This window comes from Scyliorhinus torazame, chromosome 4 (assembly GCF_047496885.1).
Source record: "Scyliorhinus torazame isolate Kashiwa2021f chromosome 4, sScyTor2.1, whole genome shotgun sequence".
Lineage (NCBI taxonomy): Eukaryota > Metazoa > Chordata > Chondrichthyes > Carcharhiniformes > Scyliorhinidae > Scyliorhinus > Scyliorhinus torazame.
Genome location: NC_092710.1, coordinates 326,105,240 through 326,118,174, shown reverse-complemented (window position 1 = coordinate 326,118,174; position 12,935 = coordinate 326,105,240). Strand labels below are relative to the sequence as shown.

The 12,935-nt window shown below is 46.8% G+C and overlaps 1 protein-coding gene and 1 pseudogene across 5 annotated transcripts in view; both read right to left on the bottom strand.

Annotated features, from left to right (window-relative positions):
• The window catches only part of kif6 (kinesin family member 6), an 848,078-nt gene that overhangs the window by 43,148 nt on the left and 791,995 nt on the right, over positions 1–12,935 (bottom strand). For all 5 annotated transcript variants that reach the window (XM_072500179.1, XM_072500178.1, XM_072500180.1 and 2 more), the window contains one exon: positions 6,648–6,745. In XM_072500179.1, the coding sequence (XP_072356280.1) occupies positions 6,648–6,745 (98 nt within the window). The remainder of the gene's footprint in view (positions 1–6,647; positions 6,746–12,935) is intronic.
• Positions 6,087–6,175, bottom strand: LOC140415722 (U6 spliceosomal RNA; annotated as a pseudogene).

The window sequence follows — 12,935 nt, the reverse complement described above, 5'->3', positions numbered from 1 at the left end:
AAGGGGAAGCCCTTATCCCTTTAAAGCGGCAGTTCATATTCTGGGGAGGTCATGGGAAACTGTATGGTTTGATCATTGGACTCCCATTGGGCTTATAATAGTTATATAACAGATTGACATCGGCAGGCAACATTCCAGATCAACTGGTAACCTGCCAAGTGGGAGGAAATCCAGACCAGAGACAATGGTAGGATTTCTAGGCCCTCCCTGCCAGCAGTCCTGCGAAAGGAGATCCCTGCAGATGGTTCCCTGGTGGCAGAGTGGGCGAGCCACTCAAAATGCTGTAGACATCGATGGAACTGGAAGATCCCACCTGCAGCGGGCGGCAACCTGTCGCCACTGCCGGAAAGCCGATGGGGAGGCCGGAAAATTCTGTCCATTGTTATTTCCAATTTTTCTTTATCGTGCATGGCCTGTTTACTCCACTGTGCATAGCTACACCAGCGCATGTCCTAAAGTTTGTCTTATGGAGAGAGATGAAGGCCAAATGGCCTGATTCTGCTGCTATATTTTATGACCTTAGAACATAGAACATACATTGCAGAAGGAGGCCATTCAGTCCATCAAGTCTGCACCGACCCACTTAAGCCCTCACTTGCACCATATCCCCGTACCCAATAACCCCTCACATCCATTTTTTGGGGTCACTAAGGGCAATTTATCATGGTCATCCAGCAGAGGGCAGTAGAGCGGAGCTGCTGATTGGCTGTTGAGGGTAAAATGTGCATCAGTGCATTGCGGTCACTGCATCCAGAAAGTGTTCCTGAGCAAGACACCCGAGGTGTTCAAGTCAAGGCAAGCATCCAGCAGAGGGCAGTAGAGCGGTGCTGCTGATTGGATGTTGCGGGGAAAATTTGCATCAGTGCATTGCGGTCACTGCTTCCAGAAAGTGTACCTGAGCAAGACACCCTAGGTGTTCAAGTCAAGGCAAGCACCTGCAGAGGGCAGTAGAGCAGAGCTGCTGATTGGCTATTGCGGGGAATATTTGCATCAGTGCATTGCGGTCACTGCATCCAGAAAGTGTACGTGAGCAAGACACCCTAGGTGTTCAAGTCAAGGCAAGCATCCAGCAGAGGGCAGTAGAGCGAAGCTGCTGATTGGCTGTTGCGGGGAAAATTTACATCAGTGCATTGCGGTCACCCTATCTTGAAGGTAGTTTGTGGAGGGGCTGTTGTCAAGTGACAGTTAAACCCGAAACACATCTTCAGTGTTTCCCTTCCTATCTCCTCCTCTAACCAAAAAAAAAAAAGACAATCACTGTAAGGATCCCAGACGAGTAAAGATCAAGAGGGAGACTTGAGGGCAGGTAGAAGTAGAAAGAAGTTGAACCGTGACGTCACAGCCTGCAGGTCAGTGATTGGTTGATGACTGATAAGTAGTTTTTCTTTTCCCTGAGGTGTTATCGTGCGGGGCGCAGTGGTTGCTGAGTGAGTGCTTGCTGAGAAGGGGTGTAAATTTAAAAAAAAACATACTGTTGGGAGTTTCCAGCTGAATCCGGTCGGAATGAGGACAGAGTGACTGCTGGGTAAGTAGTAAAGATCTAAATTGTTGCACAGGCCCATAACAGCTGATTTCTTTTCTCGTGTGGGGCGCAGTGGTTGCTGGTTAAGCATTTTATTTTTACCTGTATTTACAGTGAAAGAGCGCAAGGAGAGCGGCGGGGACACAGCTGCCGGAGAAGCGGCCTTCGGATTTTCGGCGGGAGCAGTGGCCAGGGGTCTGTCGGGAATGTAAGTTTTCCTCTTTAAATACTTACCTGGAAGAGTGACATCACAGCAAAACAGTGACCTGATTGGCTGGTAAGGAACGTGCTCTAATTAGCAGTAGCTGGGAGAAATTTAACTCTTCGTGTGTTGGTATGTATTGTGATTGGTAATTAAAATCTTTATTCCGTTCACTTATTCATTATTTAATATTATATTTGCAATCAGTTAAGGTAAAGTGTAAAAATGGCAGGAGATCCCAGACCCATGTTATGCTCCTCGTGCTCAATGTGGGAGTTCAGGGACGCGGCCGATGCCCCTGACTCCTTCATGTGCGGGACGTGTGTCCAGCTGCAGCTCCTATTAGACCGCATGACGGCTCTGGAGCTGCGGATGGACTCACTTTGGAGCATCCACGATGCTGAGGAGGTCGTGGATAGCACGTTCAGTGAGTTGGTCACACCGCAGATTAGGATTGGTGAGGGAGACAGGGAATGGGTGACCAAAAGGCAGAGGAAGAGCAGGAAGGCAGTGCAGGTGTCCCCTGCGGTCATCTCCCTCCAAAACAGGCCTGGTGAGTCATCTCCCCCAACAGTATCCAAAACAGTATACCTGTTTTGGATACTGTTGGGGGAGATGACTCACCAGGCGAAGGCAGCAGTAGCCAGGTTGATGGCACCGTGGCTGGCTCTGCTGTACAGAAGGGCGGGTAAAAGACTGGCAGGGCTATAGTCATAGGGGATTCAATCGTAAGGGGAGTAGACAGGCATTTCTGTGGTCGAAAACGAGACTCCCGAATGGTATGTTGCCTCCCAGGTGCACGGGTCAGGGATGTCTCAGATCGGCTGCAGGACATACTGAAGGGGGAGGGTGAACAGCCAGTTGTCGTGGTGCATATAGGCACCAACGATACAGGTATAAAAATGGGATTAGGTCCTACAATCAGAATTTAGGAAGTTAGGAGATAAGTTAAAAAGTTGGACCTCAAAGGTAGTATCTCAGGATTGCTACCAGTGCCACGAGGCAGTCAGAGTAGAAATTCAAGAATAGTCAGAATGAATACGTGGCTTGAGAGATGGTGCAGGAGGGAGGGGGTTCAGATTTTTGGGACATTGGAACCGGTTCTGGGGGCAGTGGGACCATTACAAATCAAATGGTCTACACCTGGGCAGGACTGGAACCAATATCCTAGGGAGTGCTTTTGCTAACACTGTTGGGGAGGTTTTAAACTAATGTGGCAGGGGGATGGGGACCAGATTAGGAAGTTAGAGGTGAGTAAAGGGGCAGCAACTAAAGCCAGTAAGGTACTAGATAATAAGCTCAATGTGAGTAATGGGAAGAGTAGACAGGGAAGAGATGATGAACGTAAAGGGACAGGTGGTCTGAGCTGCATTTGTTTCAATGCGAGAAGTGTAGCAGATAAGGCAGATGAACTTTGGGCTTGGATTAATACCTGGGAATATGATGTTATTGGTATTGCTGAGACTTGATTGAGGCAAGGGCAAGACTGGCAACTAAATATCCCAGGGTATAGATGCTTCAGGAGGGATAGAGAGGGAGGTAAAAGGGGTGGAGAATTGGATTACTGGTCAGAGAGGATATCACAGTTGTGATTAAGGAGGGCACGATGGAGGATTCGAGCACTGAGGCAATATGGGTAGAGCTAAGAAATAGGAAGGGTGCAGTAACATTGTTGAGACTTTACTACAGGCGTCCCAAAAGCGAGCGTGAAGTAGAGGTACAAATTTTTAGACAGATTATAGAAAAATGGAGGAGCAATAGGGTGGTCGTGATGGGAGATGTTAACTTCCCCAACATTGAATAGGACTCATGTAGTGTTGGAGGCGTAGATGGAGCAGAATTTGTAAGGAGCATCCAGGAGAGTTTTTTAGAGCAGTATGTAAATAGTCCAACTCGGGAAGGGGCCATACTGGACCTGGTATTGGGGAATGATCCCGGCCAGGTGGTTGAAGTTTCAGTCGGTGATTAGTTTGGGAATAGCGATCACAATTCCGTAAGTTTTAGAATACTCATGGACAAAGACGAGAGTGATCCTAAAGAAAGAGTGCTAAATTGGGGAAAGGCCAAGTATAACAAAATTCGGCAGGAGCTAGGGAATGTGGATTGGGAGCAGCTGTTTAAGGGTAAATCCACATTTGAAATGTGGGAGTCTTTTAAGGAAAGGTTGATTAGAGTGCAGGACAGACATGTCCCTGTGAAAATGAGGGATAGAAATGGCAAGATTAGGGAACCATGGATGACTGGTGGAATTGTGAGACTAGCTAAGATGAAAAAGGAAGCATACATAAGATCTAGGTGACTTAAAACTGATGAAGCTTTGGAGGACTATCGGGAAAGTAGGACAAATCTCAAACGCGCAATAAAAGAGGGCCAAAAGGAGTCATGAAATATCTTTGGCTAACAGGGTTAAGGAAAATCCCAAAGGCTTTTATTCGTATTTAAGAAGCAAGAGGGTAAATAGAGAAAGGATTGGCCCACTCAAAGACAAAAGAGGGAATTTATGCGTGGAGTCAGAGGAAATGGGTGAGATTCTTAATGAGTACTTTGTATCGGTATTCACCAAGGAGAGGGACGGATGTTGAGGCTAGGGATGGATGTTTAAATAGGTCAAGTCGGCATAAGGAAGGGGGAAGTTTTGGGTATTCTAAAAGGCATTAAGGTGGACAAGTCCCCAGGTCCGTTTGGGATCTATCCCAGGTTACTGAGGGAAGCGAGGGACGAAATAGCTGGGGCCTTATCAGATATCTTTGCAGCATCCTTGAGCACGGGTGAGGTCCCGGAGGACTGGAGAATTGCTCATGTTGTCCCTTTGTTTAAGAAGGGTAGCAGGGATAATCCAGGGAATTATAGGCCTGTGAGCTTGACGTCAGTGGTAGGCAAACTGTTGGAGAAGATACTGAGGGATAGGATCTATTCACATTTGGAAGAAAATAGACTTATCAGTGATAGGCAGCATGGTTTTGTGCAGGGAAGGTCATGTCTTACAAACCTAATAGAATTCTTTGAGGAAGTGACAAAGTTAATTGATGAGGGAAGGGCTGTAGATGTGACATACATGGACTTCAGTAAGGCGTTTGATAAAGTTTGTTGGAAAAAGTGAAGTTGTATGGGGCTCATGGTGTACTAGCTAGATGGATAAAGAACTGGCTGGGCAACAGGAGACAGAGAGTAGTGGTGGAAGGGACTGTCTCAAAATGGAGAAAGGTGACTAGTGGTGTTCCACAGGAATCCGTGCTCGGACCATTGTTGTTCGTGATATACATAAATGATCTGGACGAAGGTATAGGTGGTCTGATTAGCAAGTTTGCAGATGATACTAAGATTGGTGGAGTTGCAGATAGTGAGGAGGACCGTCAGAGAATACAGCAAAATATAGATAGATTGGAGAGTTGGGCATAGAAATGGCAGATGAAGGTCAAGCCAGGTAAATGCGAGGTGATGCATTTTGGAAGATCTAATTCAAGAGCGGACTATACGATCAATGGAAGAGTCCTGGGGAAAATTGATGTACAGAGAGATCTAGGAGTTCAGGTCCATTGTACCCTGAAAGTGGGAGGTCGATAGAGTGGTCAAGCAGGCATACAGCATGCTTGCCTTCATCGGACGGGGTATTGAGAAAAAGAGTCGGCAGGTCATGTTACAGTTGTATAGGACTTTGGTTAGGCCACATTTGGAATCGTGCATGCAGTTCTGGTCACCACTTTACCAGAAGGATGTGGATGCTTTAGAGAGGGTGCAGAGGAGGTTCACCAGGATGTTGCCTGATATGGAGGGTGCTAGCTGTGAAGAAAGGTTGAGTAGATTAGGATTGTTTTCGTTGGAAAGACAGAGGTTAAGGGGGGACCTGATTGAGGTCTACAAAATTGTGAGAAGTATGGACAGAGTGGGTAGCAACAAGCTTTTTCCAAAAGTGGGGATGTCAATTACAAGGGGTCACGATTTCAAGGTGAGAGGGGGAAAGTTTAAGGGAGATGTGCGTGGAAAGTTTTTTACGCAGAGGGTGGTGGGTAGAGGCGGGCACGATAGCATCATTTAAGATGCATCTAGACAGATATATGAACAGGCGGGGAACAGAGGGAGGTAGATCCTTGGAAAATAGAAGACAGGTTTAGACAAAGGATCTGGATCGGCGCAGACTGGGAGGGCCGAACGGCCTGTTCCTGTGCTGTAATTTTCATTGTACTTTGTTCTAACCTGCACGTGTTTGGACTGTGGGAGGAAACCGGAGCACCTGGAGGAAACCCACGCAGACACGGGGAGAACGTGCAGACTCCGCACAGACAGTGACCCAGCGGGGAATCGAACCTGGGACCCTGCTGCTGTGAAGCCGCAGTGCTAACCACTGTGCTACCGTGCTGCCCGAAAAAAATGCGTGTCATCCTTGCGCCGGGGCCATGCTAATCTTCTCTGTATCGTTCCAATTTTAGTATATGTTCTGCCGAAGCGAGCACACCTTCTGGAACATTGGTTGTGCACGGCTTATTTGTTGCATTCTGTGGTATGTTCCCGATTGCTGCAGGGCCATTCACCTCTGTAATTTAGAGGAACCATTTAATCTGGTTCTAGAATTGAAAGGGTTACAGTGTCTAACCCATTACATTACCCAGCTGTTAGTGTGCAAAATGTTCAAATCTGAAGTGATTCAAACTAAGCAAAGTTCTAATCTGTTTGTGTTTTCTCCGCCGAGGGCCAATTCGCTGGCGGTGGGATTCCACCTTCCCGGTGCTTGTCAATGGAATTTCTCATTGTGAGGTTACCCACACTGCCGGGTAACCCGCGGGCAGGGGTATGCTGCCAGCGGGAAAAGTGAATCCCCACGACCGGAGAATTCCAGCCAGGATACTGCAAGGGGACAAATTTTTTGAATCCAGCATATCCCAGAAATAAGCACAAGGCATAGGCAGTTAAGATGTTATCTCTCACCTGCTGCTGTGGAGGCTCCTCTGGGAAGCTGCTGGAGTCACAGAAGGGGTCTTATAGGGAGTCTGACAGATGGCTTCGGACAACTGTTCCTGTTCAACCTAAAGAAATACAGTAAATGCAAAATGGTAAAACATTGATGTGACTTTTTTTTTGAAAGAAAGGCTCCACCACCTCAGTTGCGAGGCTTTGATTAACAAACACAGATGTTGCTGACAGAAGTGCTTGGCGCCAGGTCAGAACTACAGCTCAGAGGTCTCAGCCTTCCAACTAACATACGCAGGTGTGAGACACATTCCAACACACTGGCCCTTTCATCTTTTGAGAGGACTTTTGGAAGAATTTAACCTCAAACTACTTTTACTCAAGCAACTGGTACTGCTCTGCTAATCAATGTGGGTACGTTGAGCAGACCTCCGATGAAAATAGTGCTTGGACATAAATACGGTAGCGCAAATGGATAGCACTGTGGCTTCACAGCTCCAGGGTCCCAAGTTCGATTCCCCGCTGGGTCACTGCCTGTGCGGAGTCTGCACCTTCTCCCCGTGTCTGCGTGGGTTTCCTCCGGGTGCTCCGGTTTTCCTCCCACAGTCCAAAGACGTGCAGGTTAGGTAGATTGGCCATGATAAACTGCCCTTAGTGTCCAAAAAGGATAGGTGGGGTTATTGGGTTACAGGGATAGGGTGGAAGTGAGGGCTTAAGTGGGTCGGTGCAGACTCAATGGGCCGAATGGCCTCCTTCTGCATTGTATGTTCTATGTTCCATATAACGTTACAGTGGACAAATGTGACAGAAAGAACTATCTCTGTCACTGGGACTGATTCTGGACGAGGGTCAAATTAGTCATGCACCAATGTGTCACATTTTAAATTGGAACTTCCAGCTGGACAATTGTATGTTTTTACCAAAAGTAAAACCTTAGCACTCTTTTAAACCTTTGGACATGTTTCTTCCTTTGTAATTTGTATAAGTGAGTTGAACAAGGCCTTTGTTATGGGTGGATGAGGACCAAAATCATGGGCAGCAGAACCACCACTGATTTACACTCGCACTGGGAGCGCAAATCTAGAGACAATTTCCTATCCCTTGCCATGCAAATTTATGCAGGGCGAGGGATTCCCTTGCGAATCCTGCTATCAGGCAGCCATTTTGAGCAGGCGGCCCGATAATGTGGTCGGGGGAGGTTGGGGGGGCTCGACCCCCACCCCCTCAGCAATGCAATTACGTCCCCCACTACGAGATTTGCTGGTTCACATACCCCTACACTACCAGGATGACCCAATTCCCCCCCCCCCCCCCCTCACCGCCTCTCCACCAAAGACCCCCATTATAGACCCCGCCCTCATAAGAGAGCTGCCACCAGAAACCCTGATTACAGAGACCTCCACCAGTGATCCCCAATAAGATGGACCCCCACCAGAAAGCCCTGCATTATAGAGACCCGTATCAAGAAGCCTCCCATTACAAAGACCCATGCTTGGAAGCTAACGAACAGTCCAGACAGAGACAGTGAAATAAATCACTGCTTTAAAACTCACATGTGCAAGAGAATCTCTACAGCGCAGAAAGAGGCCATTCGGTCCCTAAGATGAACGAGCATCCTACCTAGGCCCACTTCCCCACCCTATCCCCGTAATCCCACCTAACCTGCACATCCCCGGACACTAAGGGGCAATTTTATCATGGCAAATCCATCTAACTTGCACATCTTTGGACTGTGGGAGGAAACCAGAGCACCTGGAGAAAACCCATACTGACACGGGGAGAATGTGCAAATTCCGCAGTCACCCAAGGCCGAAATGTAACCCAAGTCCCTGGCGCTGTGAGGCAGCAGTGCTACCACTGTGCCACCGTGTTACACTAAATACACCTGCTGGCTCAGGCCGAGGAAGCAGCACCTGTAAATTCCTAGAAAACCACATCAACTGTGTTTAAATCCCCTCAGTGCTTGCAATGCTTTCATTCATATCAATGTGAAATTGATCTTACTAGGCTGTGATTAACAACTTCCACTCATAGCCAGCTGTCTGGATTGTTTGATCTCATTTCCTTTCTGCCTGAGTGGATTTCAAGTAGTCAGCTGTGAAACTAACCACAATGTTTATCAACATCTAGCTATGATTGACAGCTCCTGGACCTCATCAAAGACATTTAAGTGCTTTCTGCAGAGTAAAGGAGGAAGTGAGAGCATTAAACTATGCAGGGTTCTCTGATTGGGGGGGGGGGGCGATGGCAGGGTATGGGTGGGCAGGATTTGCATTGCGGGGGTGAGGGTGGCCCTTAATGGACTTTGGCAGCAACTCCCTTAAAGAGTTACCTCCTGTCCCTACATGAAATCCTGGCCCAGAGATTCACATGGGTTTGGAGTATCCTGTGCCCAGCCCGTTAATATGATGCAACTGGGTCATTTGCACGCTCCAGGGGACCAGAGCATCAGAACGGGATCAACGCCGGCCAACAATGAGTTCTCTGCCACATTGGGAACCCCACTACTGGCAGCAGAGAATTCACCCACTGTGTCAGTGAATATTTGCATTACAAAATGAGGGTGGTAGTGGGCCGTCTTAATGAACCACTGCAGTCCACCTGGTGTAGGTACGTCCGAAGTGCTGTTCTATCAACAGTTAACAGTATAATTAACAGTTAATTATAATTCAACATGTGTGTGGCTTGGAGGAGAACTTGAAAGCGGTGGTGTTCCCATTCATCTGCTGTCCTTGTCCTTTTAGGCAGTACAGATTGTGTCAAACAATCCTTGGTGAGCACTATATTGGTTTTTGTACACAATACACCCTGTTGCCATTCCATTTGTGGTGGGGTGAGTCAACGTTTAAGTTGGAGACTAAGATGGAGTGCCAATCTAACCAGCTGCTTTGTCCTGGATGATGTTAAGCTTCCTGAGTGTTGTTGGAGGTGCACTAATCCAGGCGAGTGGATAGTATTCCATCACACTCGTGACATGTGTCTTGTAGATAATGGGCAGGCACTGGGGAGTCAGCAGGTGAGTTGCTCGCTGCAGAATTCCAAGCCTTTGACTTGCTGTTGTTGTCAGAGTACATATATGGCTGGTCCAGTTCAGTTTCAGGTTAATGGCAATCCCCAGGATTTTGATAATGGGGGATTCGGTGATGGTAGGATTCTCTCTTGCTGGAGACTGTCAATGTCTGGTACTTGTGTGCGCTTATGTTACTTACCCAAATTTAAAATGTTGTCCAGGTCTTGCTTCATAATGGAGAAGCTAGATCAGGAGCACAGAATTGTCTTCTGTAGTACTATAGGGATATTGTCAGGGCCCTTAGCCTTTGCAATATCAATGCCTTCAAGTGTTTCTTGATGTGATGTGGAGTGAATCAAATTGGTTGAAGATTGGCTTCTGTGATACTGTGACCTCAGGAGGTCAAGTTGGATCATTCACTTCAAACTTCTGGTTGAAGATGGTTCCAAGCACTTCAGCTTTGTTTTTTTGCACCGCTGGGGATAGTTGTGGAGGGAAGATGGTGAGGTTGCTGTTCAAGCAGGGTGGGAATAAGTTGACTAAGCATCCAAATCTGCCACAAGCGATTGGCAGAGTTGCCCGAAGCCTTGCGACGTGCTGAGGCCAACTGACTGGAGGTGCTTAAAAGTGGTCCAGGGAAACGTACATTCAAAATATCCATCTTTACCAGAAAGCATGTGAACTCCGAACCAGCAGTTTTCCCGAAGGACAAAATCAAAATCAGAAGCTTGCCATTTGAGAAGTCTCGTGCACAACCGTACATTTTACACTATGTGTGGCACAGCGTGTTCTGTGTATTGATACACATCATTTGGCACTGATACATTTCTATTTTTAACCTCCTGACAGTGGGAAATGCAGCGTTTTAAAATTGCTCAGATCATGCAAAAATGTGATTTCCATTGAAATTGACTGTTATTGGGGAATGTTGAGCAGTACTTTTTGTATAAACTAATGAAATGTCCTTTATCTGGCCAGGCTATGCCACAAAGTTTACTATACATTAATCTGTTAGCAATCGTGCAGAAATCAGCTTCTATGTTTAATTACAGGGCATTAAAAACACATGGCAGCATTTATCATGAAATGCACCAAACAGAAATGACTGCAAGGAACATTGCCAACAGACCATTTTAAAGTTCTTCATCGTCCCAGCAGTCATTTTGGGCAGAGTTATGTCTGGAACACGGCTTTGAAGGGTAACTGCATCAGAAGCTGAACAGACACGTAGTACAATAATTAGGTCTGTACCCTACCAGCAGGGTGGCTGATGCTGGACCAACACATAATTAAATTGTGTTCTGGGTAGTACTGTGCCACCCCTGCCTTGCATTCCTTGTTGGAGCATGGCCTGAGCTGCTTCTTCCCATCAGGTGTTCCGTCAGCAGACTAGAAGTGCTACAGCAGTATTTGATAGTTCAGTGTTCGCTGACTGCTCACTGTTTGTAGTTAGTTAAGTCTGGGTGTGCTCATAAAATGACCAATGAAACTAAACTGAGAGAAGCAGCTGGAAGCATGAGAGAGCAGACATTTTAAAAGCATTTGTAAAATAAGTCCGGTTTAGACACGGAAACCGGTGCGTCATCTCTGCATATCGCCGAGGCATAAAGCACACCAATTAGCAACGAGACAGAGAATAGTTTAAATTTACAAGCTCCAGCACCATTCCTTTCTTCACCAGGAACTCCATGCTGTGGGAACGATGGATTTCACGGTTCAACAATGACTTGCTCATTACAGGAATAGATAGTCCAGATGTAGCAGCGACCTGCAAGAAGATGTTACTCATACATGGTTTTGGAGCTGACTGCCAGCAAATACTCGAGAAGTCCACAGAAGGCAGTAAGTGCTCTCGAAAAGCACTTTGGGCCAAACAGATACCCGAAAAAAAAGACATGCTCGCATTGTGGATGCACCGATCAGTTCCCAACACCATGTCCATCTTGAGGGAAAAAGTGGAACTCCTGCTTAAAGTGGAATCATTTCAAAAAGGTGTACAGTTTGTTGAAGAATAGAACTGTTGGAATCTGCGGTAGGCTGAGCTCATGGATTGAAGTAGAAATGACAGAACAACGTGATGTGTTGGGTGCTCTGGATCCGTGGAACACATACAGGCCACCAACACTTAAAATAGTGCAACACTATTTTATTAAGTTAGAAACTGTTGAACATAATTTCACTGTGGGTTAACACGATGTTAGATTAAACTAAAGACCTATGCCTGTCCGAACCAGTCTATGCACTCAGCACATGGGAAGATCTGTGCTGTAAGCTGTAGGCTCTGTCCTTCTAGGAGGCTGCATCCCGAATGAGTGGGAACTCTGATGCCCCCTGTCTTTATAGTGCGTGTGCTCTAACTGGTGATTGGCTGCGGTGTTGTGTGTGTTGATTGGTCCTGCTGTGTGTCCATCAGTGTGTGTGTATCTGCACCATGATGTACTGGTGTACATTATGACACAAGGTTTATTTCAATACAATTACAATACTCCTCCACTCCCCGACGGTCTCCTTTCCCGACCTGCACATAGGCCGGGGTTTTATACAACTGGGACTCTCCTTGGAAAGTGGAAACCCCGCCCCTTAAAGGGGAAGGCCTGCCTGTGTTAAAGGGGACTTCATATTCCGGGTACGTCACGGGAAATTGTATAATCCTGATACCAGGACCTCCTTTGGGGTTATAAGAAGGTCCTCATGAGTTTGAAATGTGAGGGATAGTGAGGTACAGTGTCATTGCGGTGAAACACTTGGTCATTCTAAGGAATGCTCAGTCAAAATTTTGGACAAATTAGTGTTACTCCTCATTGGTGTGGATGCAAGGAATTTATATTGATTGGCAAATTCTACCATCGTTACTTTCACAGCTTTCACTCCTGAAAAAGACACTTTCAGCTTACTTAATTATTCTGGTTTTGGGAACATATGGGGTGGGATTTAGGGGCTGGTTTAGCACAGTGGGCTAAATAGCTGTCTTGTAGTGCAGAACAAGGCCAGCAGCGCGAGTTCAATTCCTGTATCGGCCTGCCGAACAGGCGCCGGAATGTGGCATCTAGGGGCTTTTCACAGTAACTTCATTGAAGCCTACTTGTGACAATAAATGATGATTATTATTATTTAACCCCCGCTTTGTGCCTGGCACGGAACTGGGCACACTGGTTAAATAGCGGAAAAGGCCAAAAGCAAGATTCGCGCTGGGCACGATTCAGTTTGCAATCTAAACGGTCCATACCTGTTGGCAAGTTCTGGACCTTGCCCAAATATGGCCAGCATATAATTAGCCTCATTTGCATTAGCTTCAA